The sequence below is a fragment of the Vicugna pacos genome, chromosome X (genome assembly GCF_048564905.1).
Source record: "Vicugna pacos chromosome X, VicPac4, whole genome shotgun sequence".
Lineage (NCBI taxonomy): Eukaryota > Metazoa > Chordata > Mammalia > Artiodactyla > Camelidae > Vicugna > Vicugna pacos.
Genome location: NC_133023.1, coordinates 82,634,948 through 82,656,859, shown reverse-complemented (window position 1 = coordinate 82,656,859; position 21,912 = coordinate 82,634,948). Strand labels below are relative to the sequence as shown.

The window sequence follows — 21,912 nt, the reverse complement described above, 5'->3', positions numbered from 1 at the left end:
GGTAAACAAGACGGGGTGGGGGGGAAGGTTCAATATGACTCTTCAAAGCTCTTCTAATGAAATATAGTTTTAAACTTGTTCATCTAGCACAGTGGTTCTCAGGCAGCCACACCAAGTCCACAATGAAATTTTCACCAAAGGAAAAAGGAAAAATGAAAGGATATGGTTACTTTTTTCAAAAGTTAGAGTTATCTACTTTAATAGACTGTTGCTCTAAGATGATAAGATTGTGTTTGACTTTTGAGTGACTTTTTTTAGTATTAAAATGTTCTCTCTTTTATGAAAAGGTGATAGGAGATGGTGGCAGTTTTAAAAAGTGTCAAGTTGGCAAAAAAATGTTGGTGCCCTATGCCAGTGTCTAAAATACTATTCGTCTATGAAATCTCAATATCTAGAAGGTGCTTCTCACATACTTACATACTTTTTGAGGGGGAGTGGCTCAGGGATTCAGGAGAGGCAGTAAGAAATGTTACGGTTGTTGAGTACACCTACTGGCTAGGCACCAGGCTTTACATACATGCTATTTTTCAGTAAATCTTTACAATTTCACTTAGAATCATTCTCGTATTACAGATAAAGACATGGAAATTAATACAGAATAACTTACCCAAGGAAGGTATTAATAGAGGAAATCAAATCCAAGTTTATCTAATTCTAAAATCTGTGCTCCTTCCTGTAATAACATACTATTTAACATAGTGAGTTTCTAATATTTATTTTAGGGAGGAATATTGTTTGATTTTTCTCTGTATCCATCTTAATGCTACCTTTTCACTCACTTTGACTTGTCACTTTGCAGTGTATTTATACAGTGACAGCGAACATTTTAAAAATAAACTTAGAATTGTCAGTATTCTTCTCTTCAGCTTATATCCCAACTATTTTTTGCCTTTCTGCTCAAGAAACCAAATAAAACCTATCAGGAAAGGGGGGAGGAAGGATATAGCTCAAGCACTAGAGCACATGCTTATTTAGCATGCATGAGATCCTGGGTTCAATCCCCAGTACCTCCTCTAAAAACAAATAAATAAATAAACCTAATTTTACCCCCTCCAAAAAAAAAAAAAAACCACCAAAAACAAAAAGAAAAAAAAACCTATCAGGAAATATATGAATATGGCAACACCCCAATTATCAGCCACTGAAACATCAAGTACCACAGCAGACAAGTCCTCAGGAAGAGGTCAGTGAAAGCCAAGCGGCCTGAAGACATCAATCACACTGCCATCCACACCCTGAAACTAAGAAAATGACTGGTTAGACACCCAATGGCATAACAACATCAGGTAGAGCACAGAAGAGCAAGCAGAGAGCTGGGGAGAGGCGAGTGAGAGAGGCGAGAAGAAAGCACAGCACTGGCAAGAGGAAGACAGCTGCATAGGGGTAAGAGCAAAGCAAACAGTATGCAGTGAACTAGAAAATCCAGGACACCCCAACACCATGATGATTAACAAGGATACGGTCATGGCTTCCCAGCTGCTCACCTACATACTGAAAACATGCAGTAAAGAACTTGTAAGCATATAGATGAACTCTTAGCAGTGTTCATTTTAGAACTAGAGATTTTCTTTAAAGATATGTAACTAATGCATTATAATTCAGGGGTCCAATATTTGGTCTTCTGCTTGCTAAAAATCAAATTATAAAACAAGACTCAATTTAGTGAAGTCAACTGAAAATAAAGTCACATGTTTAACAAGTGTTGGCGACCAACTTTTAATAATACATACTTAATTTTCAGAAACATATGCTAACCATCAACAACATGATCAGGGTTCTTCACCCCAGATGTTATTTCATTGGTACTTTATATCAATATTTACAAAGGCTTTCAAATTCAACAACACAAAACAAAACAGCTTAATTTTTAAAACTACAATGCTTTAAAAAAATGTAAACAGTTTATTTTTATATTATTGTAAAAAAGAAGACTCACTCCTTAACACGGCTTAATTTTTTTTAAGTGAGCAAAGCCTGGTGCTCATGGATAAAGAATGAAAAGAATTTTTTTACATAGAAACATTGTGCTCCAGTGTGGCAAAAAAAAAATTATATATACACATACAAAGAAAAGAATCTTAAGTCAACAATTTAGACCACACAAAAAAAAGATCATCCCCCAAATTGAGAAATTTATAAAAACCATTTACACATGGTTGTTGACCTACTGAAAACCTATATAACATTTTCAAAACAATAACTCAGTCAAAAGATATCACTTTTCTTAAAAATGAAATTTTGTGCAAAAGAAATTATTTAAGCTAGAAACAAGGACCACCCCCACATAAGAGGCCAAAAGAGCCACTGAAATAATTTAACTCTGTTAGATTTAGTGCATGTAACCAAAAGGCACACACATATGATTAATATATTAATATATTTTCATGCAGAAACCTGTGCATGTTCACAATTATATAACAAAACACAAACATAACAAAATGTAAAGCCTAATGTTTGGCAATGTTATTCTAGCCACACTCCTTTCTAGTCTATCAGTCCAGGGTTTACTAGATCATTAACAATGCCTCTCGAAAAATATATTATATTTGAACAACTTCCAATAAAAATTAAAAAAGGATGTTAGCCTGAAACACTATAATATTTTTTTCAGTTCTGATACGTATAGAAACTTACTGATATATTTACTTTAAATGTCATTTCAAATTAAGATACATTTTTCCTTTTGTTAATAAACACTTTGATTGCTCCAGTGAAGTCAGCAGAAAGAAGAACTTCTGTGTTATCTGTCTTCATAATACCTTAAAAGCATAAAAAAAAAGTTTTTAGTTGATTTTAAAGGAATATGAAGCCTGCTGCCACAAATGACACATGCCCATGACCGTCCACCTCTGGGGCAGAAGAATGTCTCCCTGCCTTTTCAGTCTCTCTTTCCTGACTTGCTTCTGTAACCCGCTCATCCTCCTGTACGTCGCCTCTCTGAGGCTCACTGCCACTTACCTTGTGTCAGCTGGTCTTTCCGTGGTGTAGGAAGATTACAGTCTCTCAGGGCCTGGATGCCTGGATTTATCCTCTAAGTTGTCTAATACTTCATTTTGTGGCAAGAGGCTAGCGTGTGATTCAGCCCCAGGACTGGATGCTGGCAGGATGGACGGGATCAACTGGGCAAATCTTTTGCTAACAGGTTCATTAACGGGGTTGACAGGAAGGTATATGGCAGAGCAGACAAACTGAAACTGCCAGGAAATGAAGTACACATGATGGCTCTATGAATGCTGAGGGCACCTTTGTCTTTCCAGTCTGTGCTGAGGAGCCATGTGTAGCTATGCTGAATGGCAGGAACGCTTACCTCTTACGTTTGCCAGCAAAAGCATTTAACAAACAAAATTCAGTGTTAACCAAGTATTATACATAGGTAAAAATTGTAGATTTAAGAAGGACCGAGGGGGAGGGTATAGCTCAGTGGTAGAGTGCATGCCTAGCATACACAAAGTCCTGGGTTCAATCCCCAGTACTTCTCCAGAAATAAAGAAATAAATAAAACCTAATTACCTCTCCTGCAAAAAAAAAAAAAAAACCATAAATAAAATAAATAAAAATTTTTTAAAAAAGGACTGATTAGTAAGGAAGAAAATAATCCAAACTTTAACTGAAAAGTTGTGTATAGGATGAGTGGGCCAAAATGGTTTACTTAAATTTGCTAAAAATATACCGTAAGCCTTTGAACATTCCAAGCTACCCTTTCAGTATATCTCAAAGTAGTGCTGCACAGCAGAAGCAAGAAACTGAGGGATATCAGAAAGGCTAGCAAAGAGAACAATTCACCATATACATAGAAACGCTTTATAAGGTACAATAATAATGAAGATGATGTTTCTTACATGCCAGGCATTTTGCTAGGCACTTTATACATGTCTTCTTTAATTCTTATCACAACCTTGTAAATGAGGTATTAGCACCATTTTAAACATGAGGAAACTTGAAGCTTAAATTGCCAAATATGTCAGGAATAGAGAGAGAGAGGGCAATCAGATATATCTTATGATCTCATATCCTAAGATTAAGAGTTTATTCTTAAGAGTATACCTAGACAGGTAAAAAACAGCAAACACAAATCTGAGTATGATCCAGAGTTGTGCCTCTTTAAAAAGGACCCAGTGAAGTAACTGAACCTTGTTAATATGGTGGTTTTTGAGAAGTTTAAAAAAAAGTACTTTTCATTTTTCATCAAATGGTTTGCAAAGCTAGAATTTTCTGTGGAATATGTAAGGGAAATGTATAGAGTGTAAAAAGGTATCACTGGGGAAAAAGGAAAGAAAAAGAAATCCAATCAAATGACTTAAGTTAGAAGAGAGAAGCAGTATTTGATTGAGAAACAAACAAACAAAAAAAAGAAAATGAAAAGAAATGTTTCCAAATAGGCATTTAGTAAAGGTGTAATAATTCTGAATTGGTTTATTTTTACATCTTGTAATTAAAAGAAGTGCTAGACTGAAGTTCATCTTTGTTATCAAAAATTTTGTTCACAGACAGAAGAAATAGTGTATTTAGTATAGTGTAGAGTACAAATAATACCACAAGGGAAATTACTTGATGTGAAATGTGATAAAAATGCTTGAGAACTTTTAAATATTCAAATGTTTTTACACACACCCTTTGTACATTGTATCTATTGTTGTGGTTTTATAACTCTCTACAAGGCCTGGCTGTAATCTCTAAAGTGAGAAAACACATTTAATAAATTATTTTGCAATCAATTTTAATAATACAAACTTCTTTTCCTTAACAACTGGTCCAAATTTACATGGTATTACCTGACTCTTAACGATTAACAGGGACCAGTTTTATATAATTGGCACTCAATACTACTTGATGGTTTCTTTTCGCTTCCTAATCTGAACATCTGATGTAACTGAAAGTACTGCTCATTCTCAAAGCACACACATGCTGCAAAGGGCAAGAAATTATAGGCTTGTAAAACAGCTGTCTATGAGAAGCTGTAAACTTGTGGCAAGCAGAAAAGAACACTGTTTTCATTTTGGTTTAATTCACTTATTCTGCAAATGTTTATTAAGCACGTACTGTATGTAGGTAAGCACTGTGCTAGGCACTGGCACTACAACAATAAAACACAAAGTCTGTCCTCACAGAGACCACAGTGCAGTAGAAGAGACAAATAATAAATTTTGTATATATTTATTTCCTCTTTGTGTTTCTCCAGAGAGAACAGTTGTTCATAAAAAAAAATTATGAAGTTTCAAAATTTTCAGTTTTAATTCCCAGGTGAATTTAAACAAAGTAAAACTTGCAAGAACTATGTTACCAAAATGTTCAGAAATGGACACCTGACAACTATTACGTTGTAAACGAGAAACAGTCTTCATACTGATGAAAAAATCATAATACTCACAGGTCAATGAGGCTATTAAATGCTAACTAGAGAAAATGTAGGACAAATAAAACACAAGTACCTACCAGAGGGCATGGTATCCAAAACTTCGACATCTTCACCTTTATCGTTACCTTCCGATTTTTCAGACTGCACATCCAAGGACAACATCAAACTCGGATTTGGAGCAAAGATGGCTGATGTAACAACTGCATTATGTGCTGGGAAAAAAAATTTACTTCAGGGTAACTAATAAATTTAATTCTAAACATCAAGAAAAAAATTAAATATGCAAAAAATATAATCGTGTATATTATATGCAAATATCTAAAAAGTAACATATAAGTAAATAAGAACTATTTAAAATTCCAAAATATTTTCTAAAAAAACTCCATTTACAAGTTCTGAGATTCCATGACTTCTCAAATTTTAGACAAGTGTAAGTTCTTTCTTGGTATAGAAGAATCAAACAAAGCCAATACAAATCAAAAGCAGTTATAATTGCCAAACTCTCTCTCTGCAATAATGCCTATATACATTTACTTATAGTTCATCTCCACTTTAACTTTATTCATTTATAAGACATACAAAAGTAGGCATTTACTTACCTTTAATACCTTCCCAAAAGTCATTACGATCTCTCCTGACTGAAGTAAACTTGCTTAAGTCATGGTAAGTACTCCAGATATAAACATACTTATCTTCTGAGCCACTAACGAGGTAACTAAAATCATGGCTAAATTTATGGAAGAAAGGAAAAAAAAAATCAAAGTTGTGGAGTTTTTAAAGTTTCCCTCTATCAGAGCTTCCTACTTTAAAACACCTAGGTATTTTTGTTGCAATACAGACTCCTAGTCTCACTCCAGAGGTTCTGAACATGTATGTTTGACATGGTGGGGCCAGAGGCACTAGAATTTCCATCAGAGTTCTAGGTAACTGCTGTTGGGTTAACACTGGGAGGAATGCCTACTTAAGAGAGAAGTAGAATACTTTACCAATTAAATTACGGGGTAATTACTGAGTAATTCAAGAAGAAAGGAGAACTAGTAAGAAAAGGGCTGAAATAAAGAAGGCTATAAAGGGAGAAGAGGTAGTAGGTATTTCAGAAGAGCCTGCAGACCCCAAATTAAGAGTTCAAATAATGGGGGAAGGTATATAGCTCAGTGGTAGAGTGCATGGCTAGCATTCACAAGGTCCTGGGTTCAATCCCCAGTACCTCCATTAAAAACATAAATAAACCTAATTACTACCCCCCTAATAAAAAGGAGTTCAAATAATAACGACATGCAAAGGTGTAAATATAGGACACTGTACTTTAGGGTGTCAAAATGCTTTATTAGCTTCTGTTCCTAAAAGGATCAAAACCATGGGTAGGGTGGGTAGCGATGGGGTAAACCTCCTTTTAGAAAGCTTACATAAAAGTACAAAAGCACAAATTCTGGAACAGGGAGTCTTCTAATCCTGGCTCTGCAACTACCAGTGTGACTTTAGGCAAATTAATTTTTTTGGTCTCGGTTTCTTCATCTGCAGAGTAGAAGCAAGTCAAACTTATCTACCCAACAGGTGGATAAGGTAAACTTTGCATGACTGGTAATACGAGATACCAGTTGCACAAGTGCAAAGAAACTAACACCACCATATAAACCTAAGGCATATCTCAATGAAAAAAATGGGAGCAGGGGAGAAATGTTCTGATCTCTTTTGGGAATTTCTCACTGCTGATTTACCTGAAACTTGCTTTGATTTGGCTGCTGCTGTTGACATAACCCTTGTACTTCATGGACAGTGACAAATCTCTAAGATCATAAAGTCTGATTCTGGAGTCATTTGAGGTTACCAGTATCTAAAAACAAATCAAAGGAAAAGTTAAAAATACCATCTTTTAATCTGTTTTAAGGTATAACCAAAAAAGGGTGTTACACACATACAGAATATACTTCAAAACTAGAAAAAGCAGTATTCCATAGGAAAGGAAATATATTCTTAGCCAAGATATAAAGAACTTTCAGGAGTCTTAATATAATGTGGAGAGAGATGATTTTGAAAGCTTAGTACCTTATTTTCTCCAGGTAACGGCTCAATGCCAGTAATTTTTCTTCCAACCTTGTTGCGCCCTCTGGTGGATCGGACATGTATTTGTGTGTGGTATTTCAAATGCTAAAAAGAAATCACAATTTAAAAAGATCAGAATTAGAAAGAACCTCAAAGATTATCTACGCCAACTCACAGACAGACATGGTATTATTTGTCCTAATTTATAGATAAGGCAGTTAAAGCCCATAGAGGATACATCAACTTATCCCAAACCACAAAAGTGTTTTACTAAGTATTTAAGCAGAATTTAGACAAGATACCCATTTACCTCTGTATCATAGAAAATACATCTGCCATCATATGTCCCAATCACTGCATATTTGCCATTCTGACAGAAATTTGCAGCTGTGATCAATTTTGTTTGACCATCTACTTCATTCCACAAAGCCACTTTTTTGTCAGGTATGTTCCAAAGGCGGAGCTTTCCATCCAATGACCCACTTAGAAAATACCTGTCATCCTAAAAATGTGGCAAAAAAGAAAGCTTTCACTTTACCACATTAAGAGAAACGAATTAGCAAATAAATATATTAAGTCTTATCAGAAATAATGTTTAAAATATGTAGATCTCATTTAAAAAGTATTAAAGTAAGCATTACTTCATTCACTAAAAATAACAATTAGTAACCTCAGTATTCATTTATACTGAGAAATTATATTCTAATCATTAAACTGCTTTTTTCCGAGGTATGCACATTAACAGATAATGGGTTGGAGTGTATATTGTGTAGAAGGATTCTGTGATCAAATAAGTTTGAGAAATTCTGGGTTACAGAAAGTTAAACAGGATTATCAATTAACATGCATTCTGAATCTCTAAAAAGGGGATAAAGTAGGCAGTACTTTTCAACTTAATTGGAAACACACAGACTTTGTGTGTAGGGGGGCGCTTGGTAGGGGGTCAGGTAGGAACATCTAGCTGGGCTAGTCCTTTCAAGGAATATGCTTTGGGAAACATTATCCTATAGTGGTACATCTGCTCATACCCTCCTTGGGATACATGCAATAGCTGGATAAAGGAGTAACTAATGCCAGTCAGTCCACTGAACCAGTCAGTTTCTTGAACTCTGACACCCTGTCAGCAGATAATCACTTCGCTATTTAAATTCTCAACCTCAAACCAAGAGTTTTTGGGGCAATTTGATCCCACAGAGGACATCTAGCAATGTCTGGAGACATCTTTGATTGTCACAATTTACAGGGTGGGGTGCTACTGACATCTAGTGGGTAGAGGCCAGGAATGCCGCTAAACCTCCTATAATGCACAGCACAGCCTTCCCTCCCTCTACAACAAAGAATTATCCAACCCAAAATGCCAACAGTGCAAGGCTGAGAAACTGTGTTCAAAACTAAACCAGATCTACCACTAAACTGACCTAATTTTTGGTAACATAAGAGTTAAAGAGAAAATAATTGAGATACCAAAACAAGAAACAGAGACTCTTCTCCACTCAAGACCATTACTCTTACAGACCTCTGAAGCCTGTCAAGGATAACCTACACAGAATGGGCATTTTTATACTGTGGTATAGTAGGCTCGACTCAACATCTACTAGTAGGAGAGTCGAACAACTTAAAATACTTCATCTTGGTCTTACAATTTGGAATTTGTATATATGCACATACATACACGTGTGTAAATGTATGTGTATCTCCATTTTGCTATTTCTTTTATAACTCATCTTGCTTCCAGGTAACATTATGTGATAGAATAACATTTCCTAAGAAAATGTCAACATCACCCCATTTTTCCCTAGCCCCTCTCAAAAACTCCTCAGGTCAGCAGAATTTTAAAAAATAAGGCTTTCACGTTTTCAAAATAAAACCAAATAAAAGTATAGAGAAATTATTGACTAAACAGAAACCATAATAATAAAGCACTACATAGATAACAATCACCACCTAATACTCCTCTCTTGCCACCCAGATATGTTATAGTTAAAACAGAGGTGGGGGGAAGGATTTTGCTCACAGTTGCTGACAGGGGTAAATCCATCCTTTTGTTGCATCCTTGGGTGACAGGATGGGGGTATTATTCAGAAAGAAGCCTTGAAAGCTTGATGGTCAAAACTGATACAGTATTAACACAGATTAAGCATTTTTAATTTTCAACAGTCTTAATCAAGTCTTCTCTAAGGGTTTAGAACTACTACTGCCTATGTTATAAGCCTGCCCAGGGAGGGAAATTATACTGAGAGAAAAAGTCATTCTTCTCTCTTAATCTGGGGAAAAAGAGAAAGAAAGGTGAATACATGTAAAAGGCTGCATTAAAAAGACAATGGGTGTTAAACATACAGAGATGAGGACATGACTGAAATGTATTAATGGAAATCATCTACCAGTGTAGGGGAGGGAAAGCCAACTAGGGGCAGCTGAAGCCCTCCACTTATTTCAACCTAGCTGGTGGAGCAGCTACAACATGCAACATCCCTTGTGCTTATAGCTGCAAAGAACTAAAACTAATTTAGCCTTATGTATTTGGTGGCTCTATCCCATAAGAGCATAGGATAGGGCTACAATTCCATGAGGGTAGATTTTACTCCTTTGGTTGAAATCATATGAAATACTTTGTTTCTAGAGGAAATATGTTGAAGGATTTTCTACACTGAAAATGAATAAGAAGGGATCTCAAGATTAACAGTGTTTCCAGACATTAGACAGGAATTCAGTAAATCTTGTAATGAATTTTGGTCTTTGCCTCTTTCAACCTTTTCCTCTATGTCTCTTCCCTTCCCAACCCTTCTACAACTATTCCTGCCTATATGCTTTCCTTTCTCATTTATTCACCTGCTGTCTTTTCTTCTTCTGCCAACTCCAACATCTCTCCTATTTAACAGGATACTTTATTTCTTTATTATACCCTGCATGCTGTATTAAAGATTTGGGATGACTTTTCACTGTTATATTTAGACCGTAACTTTTCCAGTTCTTCTAATGCAGATTAGCAGAATATTTATTGCTTTTCTCATTTTTAAAGCAAAATGAAACACTAAATTCAGTTGCTTTTAACTATGGGGCTGTTAATAATTTTTTTCCTGCAGTCCAATTACCCTCCAGAGAAACTTGGTTCCCTCACCTTCCTTATAGTATAACAAAAAAAGGTGTAAACAATTACTTACTCTTGGATGGAAAGCTATGGCAGTAACAAAATCTATATGTTGAAAACAACAAAGGCATTCTCTTCTGGAAATGTGCCAGAGTCTGACTGTTTTATCCATTGAAGAGGAAAGCAGAAAGTAGTTCTACGGATAAATTGACATTAATTATTTTATCACCATGTGAAAAAAAATGCACTTATACCATAAAAGTGAACTTTTGGTTTTATGTACCTCAATAGTTTTGCCATTATTATTGTTATATGCAGCATAAGAAAGAACAAAAGATTATCCAATTCACTTGGACAGTCCCATTTTTTCTCCAAACAATTAAACACTGTATTTCTTTGATTCTAAGACTTTTGCACATTACCTACTCTGAAATTAGGATGAATCTTATGACTTTTATCAAAAGAAATTTGCTAGGCACCAGTAGAGGACTAAGGTGTGCCTTAGTTGTTAGAGCCTGCATATATTGGAACTTAGGTATGAATACAAGGCATCTGTTCACTTGATTGTCACGTCAGTTATTTTCAAATTGGTAACACTGGTAAATTTTAACTCACATGGATTCCCTAACTGACACTTAAAATACCTTAAAAAAGATTACCCTATAATGTAGCACGGATATGAAAAGTTATCGTGTACCTGTTACACCTTAGGCAAGAAAATTAGAGAAAAGAAATTGTCAAATCTTTCAGGACAGATCACAGAATTTTCAAAGCTAGAAGAAGGTAGTGTAACCAATTTAAGCATTGTGATGGCCCAGAAACCAAACACCTATCTGTCAAAAGCTTCCAGCTGGCAGAAGCTCTTTAATTTCTAAACACAATCAATTTAAGGAGAGAATTATGAGTTATACTGAATGAGGAAACCCAAATGAGACCCTTGTATTCTTTGGTATATGTAAAGGTACTAAACAAATTGAAATAATGATGACATTGACTGAGTAATTACAATGTGCTAAACACTGTTCTCAGCACTATACAGCAACCCTATGAGGTAGGTACATTATTAGCCTCTTTTGCAAATGAGAACATTGAGGTAGAGAGGTTAAATAATTTTTCTAGGACTACCCAGCTTGTCAGGGGCAGAGCTGGGATTCAAATCCAGGTAGTCTGGCTCTTGGTCCAGGCTCTAACCACTACAGTATTCTGCAGAGTGCTTACGCAGAACACATGTTATGAAAAACAAGATGCTCTGTCGTTTGCTTAAAATAATAAGACTCTTTAATGTTTAAATGTGAAGAGACTAAGCACAAACGTGGATTTTGGTATGTTACTGCACTAATACATGCATGCTACTTCGGCCAGTTTAAAAAAATGTACATTTTATGTGGTATATCCGTTTTTAAATAGATGGTGTACCTTACATTTAAAAATAGAATTCTGGAAGATTTATAATAACTTTTGAAATATCTAATAACAATTCTTTTTATTTTCAAGATCCAGTCAGTTCCAGAAAAGTTTTGAAGAGTACATGTAGTTTGCTTTATATTTCCTCTTGATTAATAACAAGTGTATATAAACTAAATCTATGGTCTGCTGTTAATTAAAACTGACTTTATCCAAGTCTTGTAATAGTCCATTGCTTTAAGCAAATGAAAGAAATATAAAGACATTCTTAAAGTGAAGATGCTGAAGACATGTTAAGACTTGTTCTATCATGCTATCTATTGAATCTATCTATTGAATCCATGAAATAGTTTTCTTAAACTAAGCATGATCTTGGGAGTCAAATTAGATTCAGATCTAAGTTCTACTCACAACTAGTTTTGTGACCTTGGATGGGTCAAAGGCCCAGTCTTCTAATCTACAAAATGAAATATCACCTACCTCACAGGGTTGTTATTTTAAGAATTAACAGATAATTCTTGTTACCTGGCACAAAGTAAGTCTTCAACAAACAGAAAACCCATCATAAACATCAACTGTGCTAGACACTGAAGAGAAACAGCAGTGAAAAAAAGATCTGGTCCCTACTCTTGAGGGGCTTAGAATCTTGTTGCCAACAAGACCTAGAAATGTACAAAGGTAGTTAAGTAAAAAGCATACAGATAAAGGCCTTAAGAGCAAAAAGTAAGGTTTCCTGGAGAAGACTTCAGTGTGACTCTCGCTGAATTTTCAGTCTGCCAGCCTGCCCTACAGATTTCAAATTTGCCTGGTCCCACAATTATGTGAACCAACTCCTTAAAATAAATCTCCTTATGTATATATATCTTCTTGGTTCTGTCACTCTGGAGAACCCTGACTGATACAGTGGTCAGTGGAGAATTAATTTCTTCAGTTAGTGCTACATTTCAGAAAAAAATACTGGTTTGCTTTAAGAAAGTAAAATGAGTACAGGGTTCCCAATTAGGTGCTTTGTACTTCTTATTCTAGATAAATAAGATTATCGGATTAAGGACACTTCAGATTTCCATCTTCTGACAACTCAGATTTCACACAGGGTGCGGAAGGAGTACAAAGATACAACGGGGGCTCAGTTTAAAACCAGACTACCAGGTGAGGCTCAAGCTTATTCCTGGAGCTTAGAGAAAGATACTGTAACAGATGGGCCATGAAATGCACCCACAACATCTAAACAAGTATGACAGGAGCAGTAATTAATAAGTGGAGTGATTCAAAGCTGGAGCTCAGGGAAAGCCTGACTTGCCAATATATACCAGTGATATCTTTGTGCTACATCAGGTTTTCCTGACATAGTTAACATATATGGGCATCACCGGTATCCCCGACAGTATTTTGTAAACTCAGATAACTTTTCTCAACTTAAGGCTTTTAAATATCACTTTTCCCTACAAATTCTTAATATAGTTTAGATTCTGATTACTGACAAATTTTAATACAAAGAAAATGTACGGTGTCATGCATTTATTACAAAAACTGCTTCATGCTTCAAACACCTTAAATAAAACTAAAAATATTTCTTAAAATTTTTGCCAATTTCTAAGATATTTCATCAGTGGCAAAATAGTGCCCTCTACTTCTAAAATAATTTTCCTCTAAGGAAAACAAAAATCACAAATTGAAGACATACCACTGATTTGTAGAATATAATTCTTAAATCTAAATTAATAAGTTTACGAATATAGCAGATTAGCCCTAAAACAGTCTTGATTATATAGATAAGGCTTCACCCTTGTAGTTGAAGTCATATCCATTTTGTTGAGGATAGTTACTTGGCAAAATTACTTTATAAAAGAAGCAAAAAGTACAAGTATATAGACAGATCCAGAGAGAAGCTGTTAAGTAAAGATTTTCTTATTAGCCTAATCTGACGTTTCTCTTTTTTTAACTTCGATTAATTTGTAACTCCCACAAAATATATATGAACATTCAAACACTGACAGTGTGACAATCATACACATAAAGTATTTGTTTTTATCCTGAAATAGTTACATAGAATTAATAACACACAATTCAAATAAGACTTTCTTACTTTAGACCATGAAAGATCAAGGAGATCAGCAGTATGGCCTTTATATTTGCAAAATGGCCGTTGTCGAAATGGTGCATTTTTATCATCAGGGTCTTCATCAGCTCCACCGCATACCTATTTAGATATGAAAACAAATGTTAAAACTAGAAAAACAAAAGGTTCATACTCTTTCCACCCCATGTGTTCTCTCATTATTTTGTATGACACTGGACTGAAATCTTGATCCACCAAAAGCCGACTCCCCTTTATGCTGCATCTGCTACTTATCACCTCCTCACCTCCTTGTCCTAAGAAACCTGGATTATCTTTGAAGACATCATGCTACCACAATCGTTCCCTCCCTAACAGAGCCCCCACTTTGTCTCTTTTTTGACCATCCCTTCCTTCAGGAGAGGCAGGAGCCAGCACATGGGTGATCACAGTCGGTCTAAGCTAATTCAGATGAGCTCATTCCCATTCCCAGTGATGACTGGTTTAGGCGTGGGTATGTGCTATGATTTTCATCAGACACGAGGGCAAGTTTATCTGGGGGAGGGGGAACAAAGGGAGGCTTCTAGAAAGATTTCCTCACCCTTAAAAAGGGGTATACTAAAGGGACCTTCCTCTTTCCTGCCTCTGAACATCGTTGTCTGCAGGTGACACCTAAGACAGTAGTAGCCAGTATACCATGAGGGGAACAAGCCCAAGAGAGCAACAGATAAAGAACAGTAAGGCGGGAGGATGGCAGGACCCTGTGTCCCTGATGATACTACTGAGCTGCTGAATTAACCAACCCTGGAACTGCCTTACCTCCAGACTTGCTTCCTCATTGTTTAAGCCATTTTCAGTTGGATTTCTGTTATTTGAAGTCAAAAGCATCCTGACAGAGGTAGGTAGAAAATAATGCCATACATATGTGCTGTGCATTTAGTTTTACAACATGCTTTTGTATTCATTATCTGAATGAATCCTCTCAACTCTGTGAGGTAGTTATTAACATTATGAGGATGAAGAAATTAAAGAAAAAATGAGGCTCAAAGAGGTCAAAATAACATATTAAAGGTCACACAGCCACCTGTAAACAGCAGAACCAAAGCAAAAATACAAGTCATCTAACTGTAAGTCCAAAGGTTTCTCCTCAAATGTTTTAAAGGATGTTGCATGAGCAAAAATATGGAGTGTCACCTAAGCCTTGCATATTTAGGGAAGGGTAGGTAGGATGACAAGGATGGAGAAAAAAGCATATGGAGATATAGTGGGGGGGATCAGGGTAAAACGGTACTTTGAGATCAGATCATAAAGAGCCTTGGATTTATGGCTTAAAATGTCAGATATTCTAAGGTGATGGAGAAGCAACACAAGTTTCTGAAAAGGAAAAATAACATGATCTGACTGATGTCTTAGAAAGAGAACCCCAGGCAATAATGTAAAAGATGGTTTGGAAAGAGAGAGGAGGCAGGAAGAGCAGTCAGTATTTTAAGTAAGAATAATGAGGGCTTGAATAAAACAGTGGCGGGGATAGATAAAAACTATCACTGCTATCTGTCTACAACTTTACAGTTTATAAAACCATCTTCACATCCACTGTGGAGGTAGACCAGTACACAGATGCCTGACCCTTTGCTAAACACTTCTAATCCTAGATGACTACAGCTACTTCCCCTAATTTTATGGCCAGATTAGTGAGCACTGCTGGAAGACATAAAACTAAACAGGCTTGCTCTGTTACATAAAATTCAGCTTTTTGCTTAATAATCATTTTCATTTTAGTAACTCTTTAGCATATTTCCTCTAGCAGTGATTCCAGATCTTTTTTTCCTCCTTAAACATCCATTTTCTTTTCCCTGTACTCTACATTTTTTCAAAATACTTAAATAATGTATTTTTTGATTATAAAGTAATATATGCTCAGGGTAGGTAATTCAGAAAACACAGAAAATAGAGAGGAGGGTATAGTTCAAGTGGTAGAGCGCATGCATGAGGTCCTGGGTTCATTCAGTCCCCAAGACCTCCTCTACAAATAAACAAACAAACAAACCTAATTACCTTCCCCCAACAACAAAAAAAACCCTCACAGAAAATAGAAAAACTAAAATCAAAACCACCTATAATTAGCTAAAATTCTGACCATCTTCAATCTCATTTTTCAAAAACATAATTGAAATTATGATTTCATGATTCACTATCTTCCTTGTTATCATACGTGAGCACTTTCAGTATTGTACTCCTTGGAAACATTTACTAGCTGCATATGGATACACCACAATTTAATCATTCTCCAATTTGTTGGTCATTTAGACATTTTCATTTTTTTGCTAAATAAACAGCAATTCAATGAACATCCCGGAACATGAATCTTTATCCTTATTGTATTATTTGTTTATCCTAATATCAAGGTCCAAAGGCTTAAAGTAGAGACTTTTATAGTATCTTGTTGTTTAATAAAATTAGGTATGTTTATTAAAGAAAATTTTAGAAATAGTGAGAAGTATAAAGAATCAAATAAAGATGACCTAAAACCCTACCCCCTAGAGATAACTACTAGTAATAATTTAGTTTATTTCTCTTAAGTTTTAAAATATATAAATGTTTGTAGATTTTTTTCAGTCAAAATTGGGATAATATATCTAATTGTTCGGTGTGCTTTTTTCACTTTACATTTTATTTAGAATATTTTAAATATCATTAAATAGTCTTTGTAAACAATTTGAGGACTGCATAGTATTCTACTGTACGGATTATACTATAGTTTCTATTTTTCAACTATTAAAAATTTAGTTTGTTCAGATTTTAGCATTGTGAGAACATGAATATGAAAATCCTTCTACTTACATTTTTGGACATATAAGATGATTTCTTTATGACAGAGTTTTAAAGGGAGAATTACCAAGTGAAATGCTATATACTTTATATTTTTCTGAATAGACGTCTATATGTAGAGAGATATTTATATCTCTATATCAATATAATGAATATATCAAACTTTATCACGGACATTTCAAATGTATACAGTAGTAGATAAAATATAATAAATATTATAATAAACCCCACATATCCATCACCTGCTTTAATGATTATCAACATTTTACTTATCTTGTTTTATCAATCTTCCCACTTTAATGGATTTGCTTATTTTTGCTGGAGCATTTAAAGCTAGATCTAAATACCCTTGATTTTATTAGTAAATATTCTATATGTATCTCTAATTAATCAATTCTTTTAAAAAATAACTAAATATTATCATACCTACAAAATACCATTTGTATCATCTAATATCAAATCCATATTTAAATATCCTGATTATCTAAAAATGTCATTTTAAAGTTGGACTGCTTTGAAAACTTGTAAGCCTTCTCATACACTTACTATATACCAGATACTGCATTAGTTACTTGAGATTCCAAAATAAATAAGATATTTATTATCTACTTAGAATCTATTCTTAGTATTTAAAAGCTAGAATGAGACTTTTATAATACGTCAGATTATTTCATTCTCTGTTCAAAAAGCTCCCATTGGCTTCTATCTTTCTCAGAGCGAAAGCCCACGTCCTCGCAGCGGCCTCCATGTTATGACTGCCCCATCTACACCTCTGTGACTTTATTTTCGACTACTCTTCCCCTTGCTCACTGGCTCCAGCTACCCAGGCCTCAATGCTATTTCTTGAGCTATAAGGACTCCTGCCTGATAGCAGTTTCGCTTGCCATTCCCTCTACCTGGAACGTTCTCCAAATAGCCAGATGATTCCTCCCTCACCTCCTTCAGATTCTCCTCAAATGACAACTTCTTCGTGAAGCTTGTCCACCTTATTTACCTCCCATCAACCTACTTTATCTGCTTTATTTTTCTCCATGAACTTTATCGCCTTTCAATAAATTACAAAATTTTACTTAGTTTCTGTCTCTTACCAATACAATAAGCTTCGTTATAATAGTTTTGTTTCGTTTGTTCACTACTCTATCCTCAATTCCTAGAATAGTCAGTCATTAATACATAGTAGACACTGCATAAATATTTGTGGGCTAAATGAAAACATAGTGCCAGACCTTAAGATGCCAACTAGCGGAGCATAATGGTTAAGAGCATAAGCTCTAGAGACAGATCAGAGCTGGGTTCTAATTCTGGTGCTGTACCTACCAACTGTGTCAAATTGGTGAGTTACACAGTATCTCTAAGCCTTCTTTCCTTCATCTATAAAACAGGGTTCTTTTTTTTCTTTTAAACAGGGTTCTTAATAGTACTTCACGACGACAGTACCAAGGCTATTGTGAGTTTAAATGAGATAAAACATAAAATGTACTTAGCAAAGTACATGGCACATTGTAAGAGCTTATAAAATGTTAGCTGTTGTTTGGCACATGAATGTAGATGACTTCTGCTTATTTTCCATGTTTCCTCCTTTCCTAGATTAGACAAGTTAGGGAAAAACAAGTCACCTTGTTTTACGCTTTGGCCTGAGAACAGTAAGAAAAGAAACAACCATCACAATAAAAAAGCTTATAAAAGCATCAAATAGCTTTGTCTTGCTTTTGCTTAAATTTTAATTTAAAGCAACTAAGATCCAAACTCGTTGGCCTATTATTCAAGAACACACATCACGTGGAACTCATGGACCTATCCCTCTACATCTGTGACTTCACACTTGACGCTCAAAGCCAGCAGCACCTAGTTGGTCCTACTCACAGCTCTTTCTTCTGCCAGGCATGTTCTTCATTTCTCCAAATTCTACCTACTCCTCAAGTCTCCAAGCGCTACCTCCTCCTAAAGCCTTCCCTGATCTCAAAGACAGAAGCACTCTGCCCTTCTTATTAATTTCTGTGGCATGTAAATTACAGTAATCTGTGTGTATGCCCAAGAGTTTAAGTTTCTAGTGGAGGGCAGGAAGGCCCAGCATCCGTTTATCTTCACCTGCACCAGACCACTTTGTTCAGGGCGGTGTATGCATCCTGGAGAGTGCTCAAATGTTTGTTGCATTGAAAAATGAATGAACATCACATTTTAAAGCAAACCAATCAGAGTTCATGGAGTTATGTGAGCGATGTGTGTCTATCTGAACGCAATGATAAGAAAAGGAGCTGTGACTAGGGAGTCAAGCCGCAGACACAGGAACAGTGTTAAGGAGTGGTCTGGGCATAAATCTTCATGTGAGCTGAAACAATACCAGCCGAACGCCAACCAAGATTAGTGCTTAGGCTCAAAGAACTAACAGCCACAGAAGGCACCCCTATGAGCACTTCAGGATTAAAGGATGTCTGTGAATCATCAAACTGTGGGTGGCCACAAGCTTTATCTCAACAGTTCCAAACAAAGGGTAGGTATGAAAATGCATCATTTTTACCTTAATTATCTATAAGTAGATGTGATACAAATATCTGAAGACATGACTGATTAGACCAATTTTCCCAAAGAGTATTCCAAAAGAAAGATCTGGTCACAATATGAAGAAATGGGCAAACTGTGTACTCTGCAACTTTGCTTACGGCTTGAGAAAAAAAAAAATCACTGGCTTGTTTAAAATTAAGAATTTATTCCTTGGTGCTTTGCTTCTAATTTCTATTTGACAGTTTCATGCAACCATGTTAACTGGACCTATCAAAGGCTAATGATGGTGAATAAAACCTTGTTTTCCCCCCCAAAAAAAACATGTTTAGCTGTTGTTACATAAATTGATATAGTATGTAGTAAGTGCTTTTAACAGGACTATGGGCAAAGTACGATGGGAACAGTAAGGGAACACATGAGTAAATTACTCATTAGGTGAAGCAAGGAATGCTTTGGTGAAGAGATCTGAGTCTTAAAATGAATTTGCCAGGCAAAAGGGAATAGCATATATAAATACATGGAATCAACAAAAGGTCTGAAATTCTTGTTGTGGCATGAACAACCAAGTGGCTCCGAACATAAGGTCTGGAAGAAGGAACGGTAGGAAATGACACTGAGAGCTGAGGTCAGGCTGATCTCTGAAAGATGGAGTCATTCATCCAAGGAATTTAGACTTAATTCTATAGGAAGAAAAAAGAGAGCCAAAACAAGTTTTTAAACAGGAAAGAAACATGATCAGATCTGTTTTATAGGAAAGTAATTCTGCTGGCAGTGTGGATGAAAGACTGGAATCTGGGAGAACAACTATAATGGTCCAGATAGGAGATACAGGCCTGGACTGTAGTAGTACAAATAAAAGGAACGGCCAGATTCCAAAGACATTTCTGAGATCAAGCAGGCAGGATTTGGTAAATGAGCAGACATTAAAGGGAGAGGAGAGAGTAGAAAGTGATCACAGTTTCTAACTCGGGAGATGGTATGGGTATTAAACAATGAACTGATATCAAGTGTATACACCATCAAAGGAATGGTCTTCTCGGGAAAATGATACTTAACTCTGTTTTGGGCATATATCATCACTGCCAATATCTGTCTTCCCCAATGCATCACTCCTTGACATGAGTTATTCACTGTATCTTTATATTTTCAGTGTCTAACACATTTCTGACATTTAATAATTGTTTGTTGACTGAGCCAAATCTAAACCAATGTCTCTTTTTAATAAAATACTGCATATGAACAATTTCACAATAATTGCGTCCCACTCCCTTATAGCCTTTTCATTCAAGTTTTAGACCCTCATGATTTTGAAGGGGATCAGAATATATCACCCCAAAATATGCCCCTTTGAATAAGTATTATTTTGAGTTGAAGGCAACTGAGAAGAAACACACACAAGAAAATGTCTGCCCTCCTCCTCTCTACCTGAAAGCAGAGCATGAAATGCCCTTTGTGAAGGTGTCTTCCCCTCACCTCTCCCTTACCAGGAAGGGAAGAATGAATCTTATCTGTATAAACAGAACCTTACCAAATACTCCTTATCTTCCATTAGTTTCCCCCAGTAGATTTACCTTCCCACAATTTACCACCCCTAAAAGCCTAAATCCTTTTTTGTTTGTCTTGTCACTTTTCCACAAATGCATTGGTCTTTGTTGAAATGATACATAAACCCTTGGGTTTAACCACTTCTTCGGGCCTTCACTATTTTTCTCGGAAGGCCTCCATATGCATACATAATAAGCTGCTTCTCTTCTTAGTCTGTCTTTCGTCAGGTTATTTTGTAGATCCCAGCCGCAGAATCTAAGAGGGTAGAGGAAAACTTCTTCCTCCCCTATAGTCTACTCTCAAAAATTCTAAGCAGCAGTTAAATGTTGCAACACCCATATTGATGTTCCACTAACCCAGTGCACCAAATGTAGATTTACAAAAAACGTTAATTTTTAGGTACACAGCACACTTAACAACTTCAAGTGTCAAGAAGAAATGTTACAAGTCTCTAGTATAATGGAGCAAACTAAGCACGCCCCTCTTCCTTTCTTCCTTACGTTTACTGAGCTACTTCTGGAAATCAATAGAAACAGAGTGTAACAGCCAGAATTCTAGCTTGGCATGACCAACGAGTAGGTGAGTGATCTTGGTTCTGTACACCCAACTGTACAACAGGTATTTTTATGCATTTTATTTTACACGGATGCTAAGAAGGCAAGACTAAGAACATAGTTCAAAAGAGTTAAATATCAGATATCACCATCACGAGAAAAAAAAGAACACACATATCAGGAAAATAAAGCCCACTGTGCTTACTCTGCCTCACTGCAGTGAGTACTAGGTTCAAAGATAGTACCAGATACCAAAACCCAAAGGGCATACAAAATAGAGGCCTCTTTTAAGTGTCCCCGTACAAAATGACAGAAGTGAAAGAAGCCCCAAATAATCTTTTCCTGAAGACAACAGATATAAATGATACCAACTACTCCAGAAAAAAAGCTCGGTACTCCAGGGGGTTAATACTTTTTGGGTCAAAGAACGACTATGCTCTTCATTTAAAAGACTTTGTATTCAAACTAGATTAGGAGTTCCTTAGGTTTTTTGGGGGGAAGGGGAGACAGAAGTGGTTAAAAATCTGTAAGTAGG

The 21,912-nt window shown here is 35.8% G+C and overlaps 1 protein-coding gene across 1 annotated transcript in view; it reads right to left on the bottom strand.

Annotated features, from left to right (window-relative positions):
* Positions 1–1,694: 1,694 nt before the first annotated feature.
* WDR44 (WD repeat domain 44) overlaps positions 1,695–21,912 on the bottom strand; it is a 69,156-nt gene continuing 48,938 nt past the window's right edge. Inside the window, exons 13-20 of the mRNA XM_006208820.2 lie at positions 13,978–14,091; positions 10,561–10,683; positions 7,710–7,901; positions 7,403–7,504; positions 7,075–7,190; positions 5,956–6,083; positions 5,434–5,568; positions 1,695–2,759 (exon numbers count right to left, since the gene is read on the bottom strand). Coding sequence (XP_006208882.1) covers positions 2,665–2,759; positions 5,434–5,568; positions 5,956–6,083; positions 7,075–7,190; positions 7,403–7,504; positions 7,710–7,901; positions 10,561–10,683; positions 13,978–14,091 — 1,005 coding nt within the window. The 3' untranslated portion in view covers positions 1,695–2,664. The remainder of the gene's footprint in view (positions 2,760–5,433; positions 5,569–5,955; positions 6,084–7,074; positions 7,191–7,402; positions 7,505–7,709; positions 7,902–10,560; positions 10,684–13,977; positions 14,092–21,912) is intronic.